This window comes from Chiloscyllium plagiosum, unplaced genomic scaffold, assembly GCF_037043375.1.
Source record: "Chiloscyllium plagiosum isolate Xiang-an unplaced genomic scaffold, Cpla_swu_hap1 HiC_scaffold_4, whole genome shotgun sequence".
In the NCBI taxonomy this organism is placed as follows: Eukaryota; Metazoa; Chordata; class Chondrichthyes; order Orectolobiformes; family Hemiscylliidae; genus Chiloscyllium; species Chiloscyllium plagiosum.
Window position 1 is genome coordinate 33138481 of NW_028270142.1, and position 22730 is coordinate 33161210.

The window sequence follows — 22730 nt, forward strand, 5'->3', positions numbered from 1 at the left end:
AAAGTTTAGAAGAACACTGATACTATGGTATTGATAGAACAATGAAGGATGCAAGTGGTGGACCTTGATTTGACAATTAGCCTCCAACTTGCCAATGAGCTTATTTTTTTGTATCCTAGTTGTGGTACGAGGTATTCTAGAATCGCCAACCAGTGCAAGGGATTTATCTACCCTGTCTTTTGCCCTTAATATCTTGAAGACTAAGATCAGATCATCCTTAACCTTCTAAGTTCTAGAGAAAACCAGCCTAACTCAACCCCTGAAGTCCAGGTATCATTCTTACAAACCAACTGTACTCACACCAAGGCCAACATATCCTCCCCAAGAAATGATCCCTAAATCTGCTCACAGTACTTCAAATGGGATCTAACCAAAGTTTTGTACAGGTGCAGCACATATTATATAAAGCCAGCATTTCATTAGCCTTCTTGATTTTTTTTCTGTACTTGTTCATTTTTTAAAAGATCTACGCAACTGAACTCCAACTTTGGATATCCACTTCATACCATTTAGAAAGAGTGTGTCCTGATGTATCCTTTTATGTGTCAAAATGGTTAACCTCACACTTCGTTACACTAAAATCTATTTGCCTCAGTTTTGCTCATTCACCTGAACTATCAATGTCTTTGTAATTTTTTTGATATTTACAGTCTGTATTGTCACCTAACTTTATGTCATCAGCAAATTTGGATACATTATTTTCTATGCAATTATCCAATTTGTTAATGAAAAATTGAAGTGCTAATACAGTTCATTGTGGGACAGCACTTGTTTATATCCTGCCAATTTGAGAGATCTTACCCATTATCTATACTTTCTGTTGCCTGCAACTCAATTTTCCAACCATGTCAGTAATTTACCCTCAATTCCATGGGCAACTACCTTTCCTAACAATCTCTTACAGGGAATATTTTCAAGTGTCTTCTGGAAATCCATACAAATAACATCCAGAGATATTCCGCTGTCCACTACCTTAGTCGCCTGTTCAAAAGAAAAATCGATGAGGTTTTCCAGGCATGACTGGGCATGAAATCCATGCTGGTCCACCCTATCCTGGTTATCCTATTCTTGATTATAACTCCAACAAATTTCCCACAAGAGGTTTAGGTTAACTGGTCTGTAATTCCCTGGTTTTCCCCATTTCACCCTTTTTAAAGACTAGAGACGTGCAATTTTCCAATCCAGAAGGATGACTCTTTAAACTAGGGAATTTTAAGATTATAGTTATGGCATTTACTTCTTTCAATACCCTCAGATGGAAATCATCAGGTCCTGGGGATTTATCACTAAATATGGAAACAGTAAGATGTATTTATTGAGCATGAGCAAATATACAAGAAGCAATAAGCTCAAAGACATTGTACATACAATAGATAGGACCCCAGAATTAGGAGTTGAGGGGGCTTAAATTGTTAGCTAACACATGGGGTAGAGCAAAATCAAAGTTGAAAGGAAAAGTGAAAAGACAAAAAAAAAAAGACAAAAAAAAGAAAGTTCAGTCTGTGCACTGCCTTTCATGACCACCAAATGTCACAAAATACTTTACAGTCAACAATGTACTTTTGGAAGTGAAGTCACAGCAAACTTAAAGAGACAGCCAATTTGTTTATAAAAACGGAGACTGTTGGATCTATTCAGCAAACCTAGCACCATTTGCTTAGAGAGAAATAAGAGTTACTTTTGAGGGAAAAAAATTACTAGTTTAGAAGAGTAGGGCAGGATGGGGTATGGGACAGGAACAGGGAGATTGAAATTCAGACAAAGAACGACATGGGCCAAGGAGATTGGGTGACTAGAGTTCTGGACTGGAAATGCAGAATTGGAAATTCCCTGAACACGAGGTACCACATTTCCTGCAGGAGAAAAAGAGAACAGCATATTGACTGGGAGAAATGCCAAGAGAGGAAGCGATAGCAAAGAAATACGTGATACCTGGAGAAATTACTGTAACTTAATAACTGTTGCTTTCAATGGTGAGGAAGTGAATAAGATAGAGACAAGATTCTCACTATGCATGGGGAACAGTGTGCCCCAACAAAATTCCAATACAGCAGGACAGATGCAGGAGATAGTATCAGGTTTTCAGGGGCTATATTAGTAGTATGGAAATGGGAGGAACATTCTAGTTTCTCTAGGCTCTACAGATGAGAGAAAGTGATTCTTTTAATGCATTCTGTGTAATCAGAGGGTCTACTCACAGCTTGTACAGTGCAAGCTCCATCTACCTTTTTAGCACTTTGCTAATGATCCTCTAAGCAGCCCTGGATCCTTCTTTAGATTTACACTGACCCAGCAGTCATTTCAGAAATTGCTTTTTTTTTTCCAACCTGGCAAAGACCAACGTGACACTGGTCATATTTACATACCAGGTACAGGATTGCATACCCGGGAGGATACAAAAAGGAACACATTTTGTGCCCAAAAATTAGGCAAAATATATAGTATATCCAGATAATTCACGGAACACAGCCCCTTCCAAGTACCATGTTCAGACCAGGTCCACTATATAAATTGTGCTTGATATCTGTGATGCAAAGATTGAGTGAGCCTTTTTAAATTGGTTTCTCAAACATTACCTTGCTTTGAGTGCATTAAACAATCTAATCCCATCAGCTGAGCCACAGATCTGGACAAGATCATCTCGTGTCAACTTCAGTAAATCAGAACCTGACAGAGCAGAAAATAATAAGTCTTCATAGGAACTAAATGGACCATTCTTAATTGATAGAAGAATATGTTTTAAAAACCCAAAGCCAGCACAAGGTAATCACAACACTTCAATGATTTGACTAGAACATTAACAACATTCAGAAAATTCCAATTAAATTAGATTTAGCAGTGATAACAGAATTGGTATTTCGTGATTTCTCACAGCATGTCCTCCCACCCTGCCAAGTCTTTTCCTCCATCCCTTAATGGCAACAGGTGAACTATTCCTTGTAAAACAGCCAAATTGCAGAACTCGGGTTATTTTCATTCAAAATAGCCCTCCGGAAAAAAGTATATCCATATATTAAAAATTGTACTAAAACCCTACTTAATAGATTAGCTCCACCATTTGGTATCATTGGCAAACCATATTTACTGAGCTGGAAAGAGGAACAATCTGTACCTGAGAAATTTGAGAATAACCTCGCGTATGTCGAGAATCTATTCTTGTGCAACCATTGCTGGGCCTCCTGTATTGTAGCTGCTGGACATAGTTGCTGGAGGTGAAGGGGGGGGGGAAAAGTGGGGGGGAAATATAATACGTATAAAAGGCAGAGATTTCATTAAAATTCACTCAAGGCTCCATGAATTCTGGAGCACAAGGCCATTTTCGTGACAAATTACTCGTGTTGGAAAACATTTTAATTCTAAAAATATTCCCTCCATACCTTATGAACAGATCTAGTTGTTTATACCAGTGATTTTAAACTTGAAGAAAACATGTGTAATCTTAAGGGCTACTGCATCCTTGACAATCTCAATTCACTTTTTGTGCAGAATGATGTAACAACTCGGCGATTGTACTGTATGTCAGTGATATAGTGAACAACGGAGTGAAAAACGATGCAAAAAGAAATAGAAAGGTGATGCAGGGTATCATCACTGTGATGCTTGCAGGGGTGCAGCAATAGGAAACATCTAGTAAGGACATGAAAATTTTTTTAATTCAATAGAGACAGGTTGGAGAGCCAGATATTTTGGATGACCATCTGTGGTCATAAAATAGACTCTAGCATTGCATTGGATAATGCTCAAGATGAAGGAGTTATTTACAGGCTATTACAGGTGCAGCAGATATTACCTGATACTGATCCAGATTAAAATCTATCTTCCATTCCTTAGAACATCCAGTTAAATGGATCCAGATTTCTCTGGAGTTTACTACCTGGAATCATCTTAGCAAAAGTAATGAGCTTAATTTAAAGTATATTGTAAATAGCACTTGAACTTCCAAGTCTTTATCAAGTAAAATGGGAGAAGCTTAAAAAAAATGTCCCACTCACAATCCACTAATTGCTTTCCTCAATTTGTACTTCACTTTCTGCTTTCTAATCCCAAGACAATTTTCAATGCAGACAATCAGACTCGGCAATTCTGAATCTTGGCCCCTTTTAAAGATTTCAATTAATTTTTTTTTTAACTAAATAGTTTCCAAACATCCATTCCTGTAGTTGCCAACTGCACTTAAACATTATTATAAATGAGATATTTGAGAAGTTCTATAGAAATAGATGGCATTTTATTAAATTTACTTTAAAATTTTCATGTTGGGAAGATGAGCTGAACCACATGAAACCTGGTATTCAAAAGCAAGGGAGACAGATGTTGTACGTAAGCAGGTACAGTTATGAAATTATAATCATACATAATGTCAGGGACTACAGTTAAAGGGTTTTGGTCGAATCTGAACCCAATCAAGGCTTTTCCTTATTTGGAGTTCATCAAATTCCAACTATTGTGAAAAGTGAAGTTCCTTTGCACTTATTAATCAGGAATGCATTCCCTATGAAGTGTACTCTCCATGATTACACCCAAAAGACAAACAAGGAAGGTTGAAAGCATATCCATTATTTAGATATAATTTTAATTTGGTATTACTTTAGTTTTATGCAATATTGTTCAATTATTAATAATTTACAAGAGTCCTAAAATAGGATCTCTCACTAATGTTTCTACATGAAATGCAGTTTTGATTTGGCATTTCCAAATCTTTTGAATATTGACAAATCATGAAGTGAATATTTTTCATCAGTCTTTACTGTGGAGGAAGAAATGGAGACTGAAGAACACAGAAATAGACCTTGATGTTTTTAAAACAGGTCACATTACACTGGAGGAAGTTCAGGAGGTCGCACAGAATGTAGGGTGGATAAATCTCCAGGACCTGATCTAACCAATCCTGGAACAATGTGGGAAATAACAGAAGAAATTGCAAATATTATCCCAGAAATATTTGCATCTATAACTATGGGTGAGGTGCCTGATGACTGGAAGATGTCTAACGTTGTACCTTTGTTTAAGAAAGGTTGTAAGGGTAAACTGGGGAACCTAGACCCAAGAGGCGACTTGATAGAAGTTTATAAAATAATGAGTGGTAAAGATTAAGTTAATGGTAGTTGTCTTGAAATCCCCCATCCAAGGGAAACGATGAGGGGGCATGTTAAGGTGAGAGAAGAGACATTTATAAAAAGACATGGAGGCAAAGTTTTAAACAGAGGGCATTCATGTGTGGAATGAGCTTCGAGGAAGTGGTGGATGTGGCTACAATCACAATGTTTATAAGACAGTTGCATAAATATATGAACAGGGAAGGTTTGGAGAGATAAGGGCCAGGCAGGTAGGACTAGATTAGTTTGGGATAATGTTCAGCACAGACTGGTTGGACCAAAGGGTCTGTTCCCATGCTGTACTACTTTATGAAGTGTTATTTTCTCCATTATTCCAAAGTTGTTTTTCAAGATCTATTGGATACCAGTTGCTGAATTCAGTAAGATTTTAATTTTGGATCTGTACGTACAAATCAAGACGTTTAAGCCTGTGGTCAATAGTTCTAGGAATCTATTCTAAAATCAATATTCGGGCACTTCTTTTTCTGTTTTATCATCGAGACCTCTGCAGAAGAGAGGGCCATAATGCTAACTGTTGCAGCTCTTGTATCTATTACATAACTAAAATATATGCTGCTGTTTCTCACCCAACATTTAAATAAATCAAAACCATACGACAAAGAATATAGCTGGGACCTATTAGACAAATATTATGTTAACCAAACATCATCATTTTAATTTATATGGGTCACATCATTGGCCATTTTTCATGTCTAACTGGGGAATTATATTTATTTCAAACGCTTGTGAAAACAACATAAAAAGATCGAAATACTTAATTACTAAGCAACTTGAAATTTCTTAATTCCTACACTCAAACTTCAAAAAATTTAGCATCATACCCTCAGAGAAGAAACAGTCAGTCAACGATAGAATATTTGTACATTGCTGAAAAAAACATTTAGTTTCAGCTTTTCATATCAAGAAAATCCACAAGCATATATGGGTTTAAGTGGAAAACCAACATTTATACCGTTTGGAAGGAGTACACTAACTGGCTTCCAAATTGACTGTGTTTGGTAGATATGCTGGTACGGTGAATGCATCAGCTACTGATGACTGGCAGATAACTGCTTAGCTTTGTTTACATTTTAATCAGTCTGGTCAATGTCAATTGTCTAAAGAATTCCCCTAAAAGAAAAATTAAGTGAACTTTTGTCACCTATTTTGTTGAGCTGAAACAGGGACATGTGTTCTTGTGCTATTTCTTTCTGCGAAGGACAGGGCCCAGTCTGGTAATATGTAGTTTCCTGTATATGCAAGTACACCACAGAGTCTCAGGGAAAACATTAGAAACCAGTTATCAACGCAATTAACCAGCAAACGTTGTTGACTTGCAGAATTACATCTGACATTGAACACTTAAGAGTTTCTGCAGGCTGGTCCGGTATGGCCAGGATCTTGCTTATTCTCAGGGCAATGTTCTGACTAATCAGAGTTGTAGAGTCAGAGTCATACTGCATGGAAGGAGACTCTTTGGTCCATCTATACCAACTAAGTTTCCCAAACAAGACTTGCCTCACTTGCCTGTGTTTAGCCCATTTCCCTCTAAACCTTTCCTATTAACGTACCTATACAAATGTCTTGAAAATTTAACTATACCTGCATTCTACCACCTCCTCAAGCAGTTCATTCTACACATGAACTACCCTGTGTTCAAAGGTTACTCCTTATGCCCCTCTGAAATCTTTCCCCTCTCACCTTAAAAATATGCCCCCTAGTTTTGAACTCCACCCTTTGCTATTCACCTTATCTATGCCCCTCATGATTTTAAGCCTCTATAAACTCCTTTGCCTCAGTGAAAAAGTTCCAGCCTATCCTTATAGCTTAAACCCTTCAGTTGCAACAACACCCTGGTAAAGCTTTTCTGAACCCTCTCCAATTTAATAACATCCTTCCTCCAGCAGGGCGACCAGAGCTGCACACAGTACTCCAAAAGTGACCTCAGTCAAAATATAAACAAAGCCTGACAGTTAACTGTCAATTGCTGTTAACTTCTGCAGTTTCCGTTGTGATGCCTCCACTAACCAGCTTGTCAACCAATCAGCACTCTGCTCTCAAAAGAATAAATGTTGGTTTGCCCGTCAAACTGCTCTTGCAAATTACCCGGACTCAAGCAAGACAAAAAACTATGATAAAATGTGACTGTTTCAATAAAATGCAAGGTCTGTGTGATCAAAATGACTTGATGAATATTTCTAAAAGGTCAACATTTTCATATTTTTACATGGCACTGAACATCCGAATCACCCTGGCAGACAGAAGTATGGCAAGACAGACAAGAAAGCAATGGCCAATCATTACTAATTCAGTTGATCTAAACAATCCCAGAATTAATGAGCAAGTGTATTCCATGCTAAATACTTTAATGTCTCAAAATAGTCTTGGACATCGAACCCACAACTAAAAATTAATAGTATTACTTTTTGATAAAGGTAAACTGTGCATTGCCCACTAGAAGTAATCCTCAAGCTTTACTGCTGTGGGAGACACATACCTCCACTACATATTGTGGTGTCCCTTCTCCTTGATGATTTGGTGAAGAAGAATTACTGCAAAACAACAGCATTTATAAGTTGCAGTTTCAACTTCACCTATTTTAAATACGGAAAAATATCTTACTACTATAAATCTGAATTGCCCAAGTCCTGAACATAGTTTAACACAAGTGAATTTATCAGGACAGATGCTTAAATTTTATCAATTTTTAATGCGAATACATTAAACTGAATCAATGACACTGTACCTGTCAGGAACACTGTAAGTACTGACTTGTCCCGAGGTAAATGCCGGAGTAGTAGAAGGACTGTTGTTTACATAGGCATTGTCTGGCCAAGGAGAGCACTGTGGTAATTTAAAAAGAGACAAAGGATTAGAACTTCAAATTTAAAATCAAAACAAGTAGAAAAATATTCCCATTAGGTAAAAATGAAATGTGCAATTATGCATGAGCATAGGGAGGAAAACAGAACTAAGAACTGAATGTATTTTGATATGCAAATGACAAGTCACTAACAATAGCCAAGTGAATGAAACAAATGGTCTGTTTTTGAAGGCACCATGAAAAATTGTTGTGTATAATTAAAAATGAATTGTATAAGCAAAAAAGGGAAAATTTTCAAATTAAGTACTGACAAAACAAAAAAGATGCTGAGAAGTAGAATACATGTAGTAACATGCCCCATAATGGTTGTGCTGCATTATCTTAATTTCAATACAGGTCTTGGTTCAAATATATATAAACAAGCCTCAAGAGGTAATGAACGCATTATTTGATAGTTAAGTTTCTGGGTCATACAATTGGGTGATATTCTTTGCACAGAATGATTACAAAACCATGGTGTACAGAAGAATTTAAAGTAAACCATAAACACAAGGATGTTAAATATACTGTTTTACATTACACTTATTCAATTTTTACAGATAGTGTGGTTTACAATCAGTTAAACTAAATGGATCTACCAAAATAAACACTAAACTCGAAGAGAGATATTAACTTTTGTTTAGAAAAGAAAAATCTCCAATATAGCAGTAGAATAGCAATAAAATGATATGGATCCACTGGCAATGTTGTAGATTTAGTTAAATGATATGTCTCGTTTCACATTAGTCATTAAATCATTCAAATTGAAAGTTAGTTGAGACCAAGTTCCCAATTTGCACAGGATTCAAAACTGAGAAGAGTGAAGCTAACTTTCAACCAGAGAAAAGTTGGCAGTTTCCATCAGGGTAGTTCCACAATTATCACCAGATGTAATTTTACAAAAAGGTGCAACACTGCTCAGGAAAATTGAGGATAACTGTTCTAAAATTGGGATCAGAGGAAATTATAACAAAGAAATGCATACAAATGGGTAAATCCCCAGGACCTAATCAGGTGTATCCTAGAATTCTGTGGGAAGCTAGGGAAGTGATTGCTGGGCCCTTGCTGAGATATTTGTATCATCGATGGTCAAGATGAGGTGCCGGAAGACTGGAGGTTGGCTAACATGATGCCATTATTTAAGAAAGGTGGTAAGGACAAGCCAGGGAACTATAGACTGGTAAGCCTGATTTCGGTGATGGGCAAGTTGTTGTACATCCTGTCCCTCAGGATTCCCTCCATGTATCTGGAAACAGAAGGACTAGGGATAGTGTGTGCGGGAAATCATGTCTCACAAACATGTTTGAGTTTTTTTGAAGAAGTAACAAAGGATTGATGAAGGCAGAGTGGTAGACTTGATCTATCTGCACTTCAATTAAGCGTTCGATAGGGTTCCCCAAGGGAGACTGGTTAGTAAGGTTCGATCTCATTGAATACAGGGAGAACTAGCTATTTAGATACAGAACTGGCTCAAAAAGGTAGAAGGCGGACAATGATGGTAGAGGGTTGTTTTTCAGACTGGAGGCCTGTGACCAGTGGAGTCCCACAAGGATCGGCGCTGGCTCCACTATTTTTCATCATTTATATAAATTATTTAGATGTGAACGTAAGAGGTATAGTCAATAAGTTTACAGATGACACCAAAATTGGAGATGTAGTGGACAGCGAAGGCGGTAACCTCAGATCACAACAGGATCTTAATCAGATGGAGTTTAATTTAGATAAATGTGAGGTGCTGGATTTTGGGAAAGCAAATCTTAGCAGGACTTATACACTGAATGATAAGGTCCTAGGGAGTGTTGCTGAACAAAGAGACCTTGGAGTGCAAGTTTATAGCTCCTTGAAAGTAGAGTCGCAAGTAGATAGGCTAGTGAAGATAGCGTTTGATATACTTTTTTTGGTCAGAGTATTGAATACAGTAATTAGGAGGTCATGCTGCGGCTGTACAGGGCATTGGTTAGGCCACTTTTGGAACATTGCATGCAATTCTGGTTTCCTCCCTATCAGAAGGATGTTGTAAAACTTGAAAGGGTTCAGAAAAGATCTACAAGGATGTTACCAGGGTTGGAGGATTTGAGTGATCGGGAGAGGTTAAATAGGCTTGGGCTATTTTCGCTGGAGCGTTGGAGGCCGAGGTGTGACCTTAGAGGTTTATAAAGTCATGAGTTGCATAGATAGGGTAAATAGACAAGGTCCTTTCACTGGGGTGGCGAGTCCAGAACTAGAGGGCATATGTTTAGGGCGAGGGGAGGGGTAAGGGGGGGGGGGGGGGCGGGGAATAAAAAGAGACCCAAGGGGCAACATTTTCACGCAGAGGGTAATGCATATGTGGAATGGGCTGGCAGAGGAACTAGTGGAGGCAAGTTACAATTGCAACAATTATAAGGCATTTGGATGAGTATATGAACCGGAAGGGTTTGGAGGGATATGGGCGGGGTGCTGGCAGGTGGGACTAGATTGGGTTGGGATATCTAGTCGGCATGGACGAGTTGGACTGAAGGGTCTGTTTCCGTGATGTACATCTCAAATACTCTAATATACCGTACTCTTTGGATATTAGCTAGAATCACGCAAAAAAAAAAATCAGCTTTGCAGCACCCTGACCTCCAGATTCAAGTGTACACCAAAAATCAAATGAGTTAAACTACATTGAAAGTTGTGTATGTTTGCTTTCAGATACAGAAAATATATACACATTAATACCTCCTCACATGCAAAATCAAAAAGACTTTAAAGTCAGAGAATTAGTTTCCAATTTCTTGCTATCATGTATGCAAATATGGCAGCCCATTGGGCGCACAGCAAGATTTGCAGGTAGCAAAATCAATTAACTAATTTTATTTTTAGTGTTGAAGGAGGAGCATTAGCCAGGCTAAAAAAAGTCAGTCTCTTTATAATGTTTAATATTCTCCCCAAAAAGCATATTAGAAAATGTCAAATCATGATAATTGAGAATTCCACTCTCGCTTTATCTGACAGAAAAAAACCCTACAAATTCAGATCATGGAAAGCGGACAGAAAATCTGCAACTTTTTGTTTAAGAAATGAATACAAAAGACTTCATACGCTACAAAACATTTTGGTCAGGCCAAACAGTGCTCAGCACTGAACAAAGCCTCTTTTCAAGAGCAGAAAACTGATTAATAGGCTCGACTCAAATTTGTTTTCACAAGTTACAAATTACAGAAGTATGGAGATAAAGGCAATTGTTTTTCTCTTTTCTTCCCCCTCTTGATCTGGTACTTTTCAGTTTTTTTCCCCTTTCTCATTATACTGTCAATAAGTAACAAAGATGATTCATCAACTGTCAATGAGGGGAACTTGTGCAGGGCAAAATTATCTTACCAAACCTTCCCTGTAGCTTTAAGATCAAAGCTATATAACAAACTTGGGGAAAATAATTAACTGTGTGATGTGATCAGCTTTGTATAGAATTTCATTGGTTTTAATTGCATTTTCATCCTAAATCAAAAATTGAAAGATAAGATAATGCAGCTTAAAATGGAAGGCTGACTATGTAAAATACTTTATTTGAAAAATTAAAAGAAAAATGATTAAACCCATCTCGAATTTGACATTATTGGAAATGAAAAACTTTGTTCTCCACAGGAAATCCTCAACTTTCTCTCTCCAGGACATCAGCTAAATTAAGCGTGCCAAAGCAATTTCATTTCAAAAAGCTACTCAAAGCTGGCCTCAATGATAGCCAGAATTCATGCTTCTCTCGTACACATTAGCCCAAATTTTGCCTTAAAAATAATGGCGCCCTTCCAAGGAGCAATATTAAGAAGCACAAATCTGCCGACAAGTTCAGCCATGAATTGTGCATGGGCAAATCACTAATATACACACTTCAATTGCTTTGCCCTCCCCATCTTGACCTTGCTGCATTTCCATATGAATTATCTATTTAACTTGGTACAAAACATTACTACCCATACTTTACTGCGCAAGTATCCTTTTAAGATAATATCTGTTAATATCTACAACACCTTACTGGGCCTAAAATAAAACAAAGTGCTCTGTTTCAGCAAGATATGGACCACTAAGACAAAACTTACTGTCAGAGAAACAGCAAGGCTAATGGCACTTGGCATCTACACGCAGGTGGCACAGCAACCTCAAGCGAGTAACAGTCATAAAAGGTTGCCATACAAATTGCACAACACTGCCATTGATTTCACTGAAAGAAAAGGTTTCATTTTCCCATCAAACTTACCAACAGAAGTTATGTCTTGCCATTCTGAATAGTATCTTTTCAAATATGACGCAAGTGTGAACGACTGCCAACAAACCCCTCTTATATCAAAAATTAAGCATCACAAGTGTGGAATTTCATTTTATTGGGTTTTGTATTTTGAGAGATTTTAGAAATTTTTACAAAGTCTATTTTTCCTGAGTTTCTTTTGTCTTTTCACACCTCCAGCAACAAATCTAAATCCAATCCTTTCATCCCTCACCTTTATTTTCCTACAGTATTTGATTTGGTATTCAATTCATCCCTTCCAATGCTCCTTTCCGGTCAGTCCTTTATGTTTTATTTCAAAATGGTCAAATCTCACTCATTAAGGAGACACCCTGTTACATGCCCTGTTGTGTATCTCAGATGGTCCTTTCCTTCACTGTGCCATCACCACTTGCACTTCAAGCAACATTGTTGCCAAATATTGAACAGTGCCAAATGAAATCTAACAACAAACATAATTAGACATAATGCATCAGCAAATTCTTAATCTAATATTTCCTAGGTGAAACAATTAGTTTCATGAAACCAGCTTGTAGTGCCAGAAACATTAAGATTCGGTAAGCTGGAAGAAAAACTAAATTTCATCAAATCCCTAAAGAGCAGATAGAGGACAACCTGCCCATCAATTCCATAGCGACCCTCTGAAGAGCATTCCAACCCACACCCACCTCCCCTCCCCAACCCTATTCCTGTAATTCTGTATTTAGCATGGCTAATCCACCCAGCCTGCACATCCCTGGATGCTTCGGGACAATCTACCATGGCCAATCCACCTAGCCTGCACATCTTTGGTTAGGCCACTGTTTCCTCTCTCAGTCCAATGGCCGATAAAGTCGCAACATGACCTCTCAACTCCTGTACTCAGTTCTCTGAACAATAAAGGAAAACATACCAAACATCTTTTTCACTATCTGATCTACCTGTGACTCTACTTTCAAGGAGCTATGAAACTGCACTCCTGGAGAAGATTGAGGCAGTGCTGTTCAACACTAAAATCATTTGCAGTAAAAGGTTCTCTTAAGGAGTTTAGTGAATCAGCTGGATTTTACAGTTAACCACTGTCATTATTTGGTGGTGTCTTTGATGAATTCAGTTTCAAAATTAGCTATTTTGGAATTTGAATTCATGATGTGTGTGAGAGTCCAGCACCATAATGATCAAGTTACCATACACTCCACTTGACCCTTCATTCCCTTTCTGTTTAAAATGATGCAGATAGAACTAAAGGTGGCTGCTGTTGAAGACTAAACATTAAATAAAAGTGCTTTGTGTGTTAAAGACAGCATTTTGAAACTTGAAGTTGGCATTCTAATGAGATCTAAAGTCTCTGCGAAAAGACAGCAATGAGCTATACATAGACACAATAAATTAAACAGCAGCCTTCCAAGAAAAATGCATAAACAAATACTATACAGCCCTGCTCAAGGGCTACTTGAGCTAGCCTAGGAAAAGAACGGATTAACAGGCAAACAGCTGACAATTTTTGAAAGGTAGGAGAGGGAAAGAATGCGAGTTGACAAAAGACAAAACAAAAAAAAACAAAAAAAAAAGACACAGACCAAGTAGAACATATTGTTCACAATGAAATAAGTTTCAATTACTCTACTATCCACTTGTTATATTATGCAAAATGTCTCACTGCTTTAGGCCACAAAAACCAATGTGCAAATATATGAATCTCAGCTAATGGGAGTTATTTTTCCAGCAAAGTATTTGTACCATATTAAACAATTCACTAACAAATAACTTTCAGCTAAAACCTCACATCAGCACTTTCCCATGGCATTCCATCGCAAACAGCTTTTGAGTATGTAAAATTTCAAATTACTAAAATTCAAAAGCAATATACTAGATAAATATATTTTTGTGGCCTTTGAGGAATTAAGAGCTTCTGTATCAAGTGTTAGATTTAGGAGGGTGAGGCCTGAAAGGGGAGTTGAAGGTTTTGCAGAAAAATCCAAACTAAGTACTTTCACAGGTAAATGTTACATGTAGATAAAAGCTAATCCTATATCTAACACTTTGATTGTATTCTTGCACAAGCGGTCTTGTACAACGAAAAGGTAAGCAGAAGTCCTTACACTGCCTCGCTTTGCCAGAGAATCACCGCAGTCTGCTGGCAAAGTCCGCTTGGTGGACTTTTTCTGCTCATGTTCAAGTGCATCTTCAATAATAGGCTCAAGTCTCATCTGGACAGACACCAAAGACTAGGATCAATTTATACAGTAGATCATGAAATCATGAGCACAACACCTAGCAGTGTAAGCATTTCTTTAACATTAACCATGTTTTTTTAGAAATTCAACTACAAATGTGTAAAAGTGAATCTACCAAGATCTTCAATTTACTCTTCAGATGCCATTATCCAAATAAATATTTGCTGTTCTCCAGTAATTGAGAGGTATAACTGACTCAGAATTCTGGCATGTGCGTTTTTCTTGCATCTGATTTGTTTTTGACATAGTTCAATGTAAAGGTAGTTGAAAACAAAACATCCCAAGCATTCACTTCAGGCACAAGTATTTGACTTCATTACTTTAGTTAGACCTTAATAAATATTATTGACATTTGGGCTTTAAAAGCATTAGAAAGATTTTAAGAATGGACTATTTAAACTTTGATTGTAATGCTTATTTGTTCCAATACAGTTCTAAAATCTTTTTTCTTAGTGTTACCAAGTGAGAATTCACAATAAATGGAGTATCTTTAGTAGCTTCACAAATCAATGATGAAAAGCATTTTTTCTTCTACATTCATTTAACAGTTCAGTGCACCTTTGCTGACTAGTATAAAGAACAGATGTTTTCTATAAAGTAAAGATACAGCAACACTGTTACATTTTTCATTGCTCCAAGTTTGCCTGAGGATTGCCTCCACTTTTGCCTTTAAGTTAATTGTAAATTCTGCAAGCAATTCTCTCACCTTCCAAATCATTCTCCACCAAAAGGATCATTTGGCAAGGGAGGGAAGAGTCCAAGTCTTGTAAAGTTTTAAATGGCTACTTACGCCCTGATAGTCAGCCCAATAAGCATGCACAGTTGAACTAGAATGTGCAAAATGTCAGTTTTTCTTTCCTTAAAGCCCTTCTCTTAGATCCAGTCCATCCATAAACCCAATTAACTGACATACGTCAATGCACTTGTCAAGGTCAGTGCTCTCTGCTCGAGCCCAATCTAGTGTGGAGTCCAAGCATTATTGGTATACGAGCTACTCGGACTCAAGTTGAGCATTTCCAATTCTTTTAGACATTGTACTTTCTGCAGAGGCACTTTTCGCCATTTGGCCAGATAGATAATGTGTGGTGGAACACAGTAAAACAAAAGGATAGTTAACATGACTGCAAATTGGCACTTCCTTTCCTAAAACTATGCCCACCTTGTCTGGAAAAAAGGATTAAAAGTGGCAACCTTGCTGAAAGCTGTGGTTGTAAGTTGGTGGAAAGGGAGAATATATGCTAAACAGCACATCATATACAAAATTAGTCTCAGCAGCAATGCCCTTATGGATAGAACAGTCTAAATAAAAGGCATTGTCTGAAGAACAAACACTTGAACAAAACTTTAGAAAGGCCAATGAAAATGGCACTGCACATTAAATGCACAAATCTAATTCTATAATAAAACATTTCAAAAACCTTGTAATACATGCTTTATCCATCCCATTGTGGTACTTGTTACTTGATCCTTCAAAGTAATAAATGATTCCAAATGAACAATACAAAGTTACTATCATATACTTTTTCAAAGTAGATTTATATCATGAGTAGAGATACAGCATTAGTAATGCCTGAGAACACCTTGAGACTAAGTGTTCTCCTGTAAATTAGAGATCAAAACCAGAAAGACTTCAAGATTCAAAATTCGTAGTTTTAAAATCACATATTTGCAAGACCCTACAACTTAAATTAATCTTGAATTACATCATAATATTCACAGCTTTTTCTTAATACAAAATGATCCAATACTACCAAAAAATTTTTTTCAAGTAATCAAAAGGACAAAACAATAAGAATCTCATACTTTACATTACAGTGAACCACAATGCACCTGTCCACACAAACTAGAATATTAACTGCCACCTTAACCCATTTGATCAAAACCTTGAGCAGGACATTGTGCCACTCTTGAAAAGTACAGTATCTTACAGTGAGTGATCTCACTGTGCTTGTGAAAGCCTGGTTGTCCAAAAGTATCTTTGTACTCAAACTTAACAGTTTCTCTCTCTCTCCAAAAGCTTTAATTTAAAAAAAACCCTCTAAATCCAAAGCTAATTACCTATACCATGAAAAAAGTAAACTTCAGTGCATTCCAGGAACTTCTTTACAACAAACCAAAAAATGATCTAAACTTCTTTCAATTCTGGAATGACATATAGCATCTTCCTGTACAGTGCTGTCAATATTATAAATATTTCTGCAACACTGTAATCAACTAGTCAATTTTATAGATAACCAAAGAAGCAGCTGAAATACATATTTGTAGCAATGCATGTCAGACATCTTTTTGTACCAGGAACAGTCAATTATAACTTTCAATTATAAAAAGCCTGACTTTTCTACTTTGAAACACAGTAGAGCCAGCATATTGTTGCAAGGCATTTTCAAGGCTCTTTGCACTGTAGACTATAATAGGTTTCAAAAAAGAAACAAAAAGATAATTACAGCATAATTAGCAAGCAGGACAAAGACAGGACATGCAATAATAACTTAATTTGAATGGTCAAATTAAAAGAATACGATGAATACAAGTGAAAAGGGAAATCAACTGATTAAGTTTGTCACTAGTGCTTACTGATGATCCAAAATAAACTACATTGACTTTTGAGTATGTTTTTTAAAAACAGCTTCTACAATAACATACCCAGCATGTTACAATAGAGTATAATTACAAAATGCAGTAATGTAAATTTCGGTAATTGTTGTTGGAAGAGGAATTAAAAGTACACAATTAATGAAGGTCCATACAGCAAAAGTAAGTAAGTAGAGGGATTGGAGTACTACTACTAACAGTTCACTCAAGTCATTCAAGTACCCGGTCAACACAAAGCTGTTATCATCATGGTTAATTAGAGAGTAGACTGCAACTCAGGACATTTTTCTGTGAGTCAAAGTAAATTATTTTAAACCTGTATATCTCAACGATAACATCTTGAGCAATTTAGGATCTCAGAATTGGTCACCTCACCTTGCAAAATAAGTTATGTACTGAAAACAAGTTAGAAAAAGACAACTACTTGAATGAATGCTCAAAGCTGTGAACAGACTTACACCCTGAACAATACTATATAAGGATTCAAAGTTACATACACTTTGCATTATGCCTGAACCAGTATTGCAATTTAGATTTTAAAGAATGTGCAAATTTATGATTGAATGCATTTCCTTTCCTAAAACTATGCCCATTTTGCCTGGAAAAAAGGATTTAAAAAAAATGGCAACCTTGCTGAACAGCTGTGGTTGCAAGTTGGTGGGAAAGGAGAATATATGCTAAACAGCATATGTACAAAATCAGATAAGCAGCAATGCCTTTATGGATAGAACACAGTCTAAATAAAAGGCATTATCTGAAGGACAGACACTTGAACAAAGTATAGAGACTGCTCGAGACCCAGGATTTCTATCAATTTCCACCTGCAGAAAAGGTGGAAATTGACTGAAGAATGTAAAAATTTATTTATTTTGAGAGCCAATTGACAAAACAATTAAAAAGTTAGATATTTAAAGTAACAAGAAATAATAAATACACAAAAGGTTGTTTAACTTTCACTGAAAAGAAGATACAAGATGGAAAATAATAGAACTAAAAAGTTCAAACACTGCTACAAAACGATCCCGACAAATGTTATGTCAGAACTTGGATGGAAAAACCCTGGGTATGCAGAAAAAGTCAAATACTTCTGATAGCAATTGCTTATGTCAGAACCATTTTGCAAGAATTCTAAACCACATTATTTTACATAAAAGGGAGCATTATTGTAAAGGAAAGAGGAAAATTGAAAGATGTTACAATTTTGCAAACATTTTTAATATCAGAGAATTTTTTGCAGGACAGGAATTCACTAATGGCTAAATTGCATATGGTCACTGAAAAATGCAAATCTGAAGACTCAATGGCCTTCACGTTGATTCAAGTAGGGAGTCAGTTATTTTCCCACTCCAGAATAGGATTTGTTGCACTCAGTGAAGCAAGAGAACACAAGAGAAACAAAACATTTACAGAACTGGGAAAAAAATAAAAATAGGAAACATTGAAGAGTTTGAAGTAAAGCAAAAAGCAACATGAAAATTGCACTATTTTTGAAAACCTGCTAACTTGCATGCAAAACAGCAATTATGAGTTGCATAAAACTGTGTCAGTGAGATTTAGGCTCATACTTCTACTGAATTTAAGAAAAACTGCATCTGTGCTAAGTGCATTCTTACTTCTTTTTTCTTAACCTTTACTTTCCTGTATTTTACCTCAGTTAGGATTGTTGTTTCATACGAAGGTTGATATTTTTCTTTCTCTTGAGCTGTTCGCTTCTCCATTTTTTCTCTATCAGTTTTCTGTTTCCTGTCCGCACCTTTGGGCTAGAAAAATAACAAAACTGAAATTCTGCAACCCAGAACTTTCCAGTAAATAACTATTGCAATTATGATGTTTAGAAGAGGTTCAAAATTGCACAAATATACAAGCAGATACTGATACAAGGTTTGTGCTAGATTTAAGTACTAATGTTGAGTGAAACTGAACTCATTCTGGTGAGGACAGAGTAACTGGCCTTTGCTGTAGAAAGGAAACAAAGTTGGCAGGATTCACCTCCCGAATTTTTCCCTTTTAAACCAAGCCTCTCATAATAGATAAGACAATTTGTTCTTTTATGTACACTTCCCTATAGACGAATAGCCTAACAAAATTAATTCTCGACTGCTTCATCAAAAGTGGCATTTTAGAGGCATGCACATGCTGATTAAATCAAAACACTTAGTCAAAAAAATGTAAAATTATTTAAAAATTTCACATTGGATCAACAAATGACAAGCCTATATGAAAGTTTAAAGGACAATATAGAAAGGTTCCAATTTACACAAAGCTTGAGATGACCATCTGTGCAAGTTTTAGCATTATAAAGGAACAAAGTATAAACGAAGCTTTGACACTGAATGGTTTACAACTTCATTAAAAACTTACACTTCATAATTGATAAACACAACCCTCAAATCGGGACTCAAACACCACAAAATAAAAATGCACCGTTGTCAGTGGTAACTTGGAAGAAAAGGTGTTTTCGAAGCATAGAGTCATAGAGATGTACAGCATGGAAACAGACCCCTCGGTCCAACCAGTCCATGCCGACCAGATATCCCAACCCAATCTAGTCCCACCTGCCAGCACCTGGCCCATATCCCTCCAAACCCTTCCTATTCATATACCCATCCAAATGCCTCTTAAATGTTGCAATTGTACCAGCCTCCACCATTACCTCTGGCAGCTCATTCCATACACGTACCACTCTCCTCGTGAAAAAGTTGCTCCTTAGCTTTCTTTTATATCTTTCCCCTCTCACCCTAAACCTATGCCCTCTAATTCTGGACTCCCCGACCCCAGGGAAAAGACTGTCTATTTATCCTATCCATGCCCTTCATAATTTTGTAAACGTCTATAAGGTCACTCCTCTACCTCCAATGCTCCAGGGAAAACAGCCCCAACCTGTTCAGCCTCTCCCTATTGCTCAAATCCTCCAACCCTGGCAACATCCTTCCAAATCTTTTCTGAACCGTTTCAAGTTTCACAACATCTTCCCGATAGGAAGGAGACCAGAACTGCACGCGATATTCTAACAGTAGCCTAACCAATGTCCTGTAGAGCCGCAACATGACCTCCCAACTCCTGTACTCAATACTCTGACCAATAAAGGAAAGCATACCAAACGCCTTCTTCACTATCCCATCTCCCTGCGACTCCACTTTCAAGGAGCTATGAACCTGCACTCCAAGATCTCTTTGTTCAGCAACACTCTCTAGGACCTTACCATTAAGTGTATAAAACCTGCTAAGATTTGCTTTCCCAAAATGCAGCAACTCGAATTAAACTCCAACTTAGCAGATGTGCTAAAATACACTGCCTAGGAAAAATGAATTAAAATGAAAAATATAAACAGTTTTCCCAATATAGGGTAACCTCGATTATCTGAACGAGTTGGGCGGGCACTATTTCGTTCGGATAATCGATTATTTGGTTAATCAATTAAATGCATTTCCTCTGGGACTCAGAATCTGCTCCCTCTTCAGGAGACTGCAGAAGCACACAGCATGCGAGCCCCCGCCCAACCCCCTGTACAGGACAATGTTGATCAGATTATCTCGGGGGAAGGGGGTTGGTTAGGGTACACCCCTCTGCAGAACTCCAGGGGAAAGTGTGGGGGAGGGGGGCAGAAGAGAGAGGGCAGGTCGTCAGTCATTTGGAGACTGCGCCTGTTTAATCACTGTAAACAAAAGACGTGAACACGTCTTTGATGAAAATGTTTCTATCGGGACCTCGAGGTCTCCTTCGGATAATCGAGATTCCTCTGTATATGGTTTCATGTACTAATACAAATGCTTTCCGGTGGCTCAGTGTTTCAGGTTTGCAAGAATTGTCGTTTACAAGAACCATTTGACAAGTATACTCACTCCTCATAGGGGCTTGCCAGAATATCAAATCACCAGTAGTATTATCATTTGCAAGCTGTAGGATGGCAGGGCCACTTTGAACAAAACAAAGTGCATCACACAGTACCTTGAAAACTTTAATTTGGCAGCTGGCTGAATGAAGGTGGTCTGTATATTCTCCTGTTTCATTTTGCTTGAATGTGTCGATCTGAATCCTGAATGGAACCCCCTTCTCACCCCCATGTTTTCTGGGAGTAAATTCTGTGCTAATACAATGTACCTGCAAGCAAAATTAGTGTACAGTTCCTGGGGTCAAAGATGAATATGTTAATGTTAAGTTGCAACGAACTGCACAAAATGTATTATGAATTTTTGTTTTAAGAGGACACACGTAATAAAATGACCAAAGTGAAATTATTGCACACTTGTGTTTCAAGACCAACAAATGACTCAAGACTTTCAAAGCCAGGCAGAAAACTATTTGGTTCAGTGTAAAAGTAAATTCATAAAAGTGCATTTCTGTTGAGATGGCCATTTCTAATTCTGCCCAGTCATACCCAATTAACTGTTACACCATAATTTACACCAAATAACAACTCCATCCTTTAAAAGGAGCAAGCATCTCTACCAACCTGAATAAAAGCAGAGGTGCGTTTTGCTGGATCCCATAGAAATTCAATTGTGTTCAGTTGTGCTGGATTAGTTCTAGGATCTATAATTCCAACAGACATCGGAATATCTGCATTTTTTGAAAAGAAATACATAAGTCAGTCACATCTCCAGAATGGACAATTATTAAAAGCAAAACCAAAGTAATTGATGGCAGTGTCTAATTATACATTGCACAACACACAAACTGCATTATCTAGCTCTCCAAATGATCAGGAATAACATGTGAAAAGTAGACTTTGAAATATAAATGTAGTCTGAGGACTGACCCTTCCCAAACTATACTGCTGAAATGTTACATTGTTCATGATCAACCCATTCAGCCATTTGAGAGTTACCATTTCTTGTCCTTGCATTTAAAATAAATTTCACAAAAACAATGTTGTGCCTTCCTAAATTGTTGAACTGTTCAGTGTTAAAACTATACATGTTTCTCCTCCCCAGCCTGCCACAGTTTTCAAAAAGGAAATTCTAACCACTGAGCAAAAAATGACTCATTTGGATGAGTTTTGTATCTGCCAACCTCATTAAAAATTAATTACAGTCAAATAGCACTGTTTGGCTCTTTTCTACCATGTTCATTCCCCTGAATACTTCTGCGTAATGTGAGTGACTGCCAAAGGTCCAACTGTGCAATGGGAGAAATATGGGACAAATGGTTTAATTCATACATACTTCACATTTTACTGACTTTTTCCCCCCCAAGGTAATTCACCTCCTTATGTGATCAATAATACTTCAAAGAGGCATAGTTTTACAACCCCTTAGTACAGAAGGAACCTAAAGTAGACATAGCACTGGGCAGCACGGTGGCACAGTGGTTAGCACTGCTGCCTCACAACGCCAGAGACCCGGGTTCAATTCCCGACTCAGTGTTAGGTAAGGGGTAAATGTAGGGGTATGGGTGGGTTTCGCTTCGGCGGGTCGGTGTGGACTTGTTGGGCCGAAGGGCCCGTTTCCACACTGTAATCTAATCTAATCTAATCTTAAGTTAACTTTGAAAGGGAACTATCAATTTAGTTTGCACTCTTACTAACTGCTTCCCCTTAGCTCTAAACTCTTTTTTGCTTCTAACATTGGTCCAATTCTTCAAAATCTGCAAATTATACTGCATGGAAGATAGAATGCTGATTGGTTGGCACATGGACTCAGCTTGGTCAAGGTTTTGCCAAAAAATGTGCATCAAGGAAAAGATACCCCCTAAAGATTTTGTTTAAATCCAAAACC

The 22730-nt window shown here is 37.3% G+C and overlaps 1 protein-coding gene across 10 annotated transcripts in view; it reads right to left on the minus strand.

The window, feature by feature from the left end:
* The window catches only part of LOC122549303 (upstream-binding protein 1-like), a 145565-nt gene that overhangs the window by 18367 nt on the left and 104468 nt on the right, over positions 1-22730 (minus strand). For 4 of the 10 annotated variants that reach the window (XR_015756928.1, XM_043688891.1, XM_043688894.2 and 1 more), the window contains 8 exons: positions 21467-21573; positions 20962-21114; positions 18663-18773; positions 14287-14394; positions 7843-7940; positions 7594-7648; positions 3113-3206; positions 2577-2667 (listed from right to left, as the gene is read on the minus strand). Coding sequence is in view for 9 of the 10 variants with exons in the window: in XM_043688891.1 (XP_043544826.1) it covers positions 2577-2667; positions 3113-3206; positions 7594-7648; positions 7843-7940; positions 14287-14394; positions 18663-18773; positions 20962-21114; positions 21467-21573 (817 nt within the window). In the remaining variant the exon portion in view is untranslated. The remainder of the gene's footprint in view (positions 1-2576; positions 2668-3112; positions 3207-7593; positions 7649-7842; positions 7941-14286; positions 14395-18662; positions 18774-20961; positions 21115-21466; positions 21574-22730) is intronic. The other 6 variants (XM_087986127.1, XM_043688896.2, XM_087986130.1 and 3 more) reach the window with 4 other exon arrangements.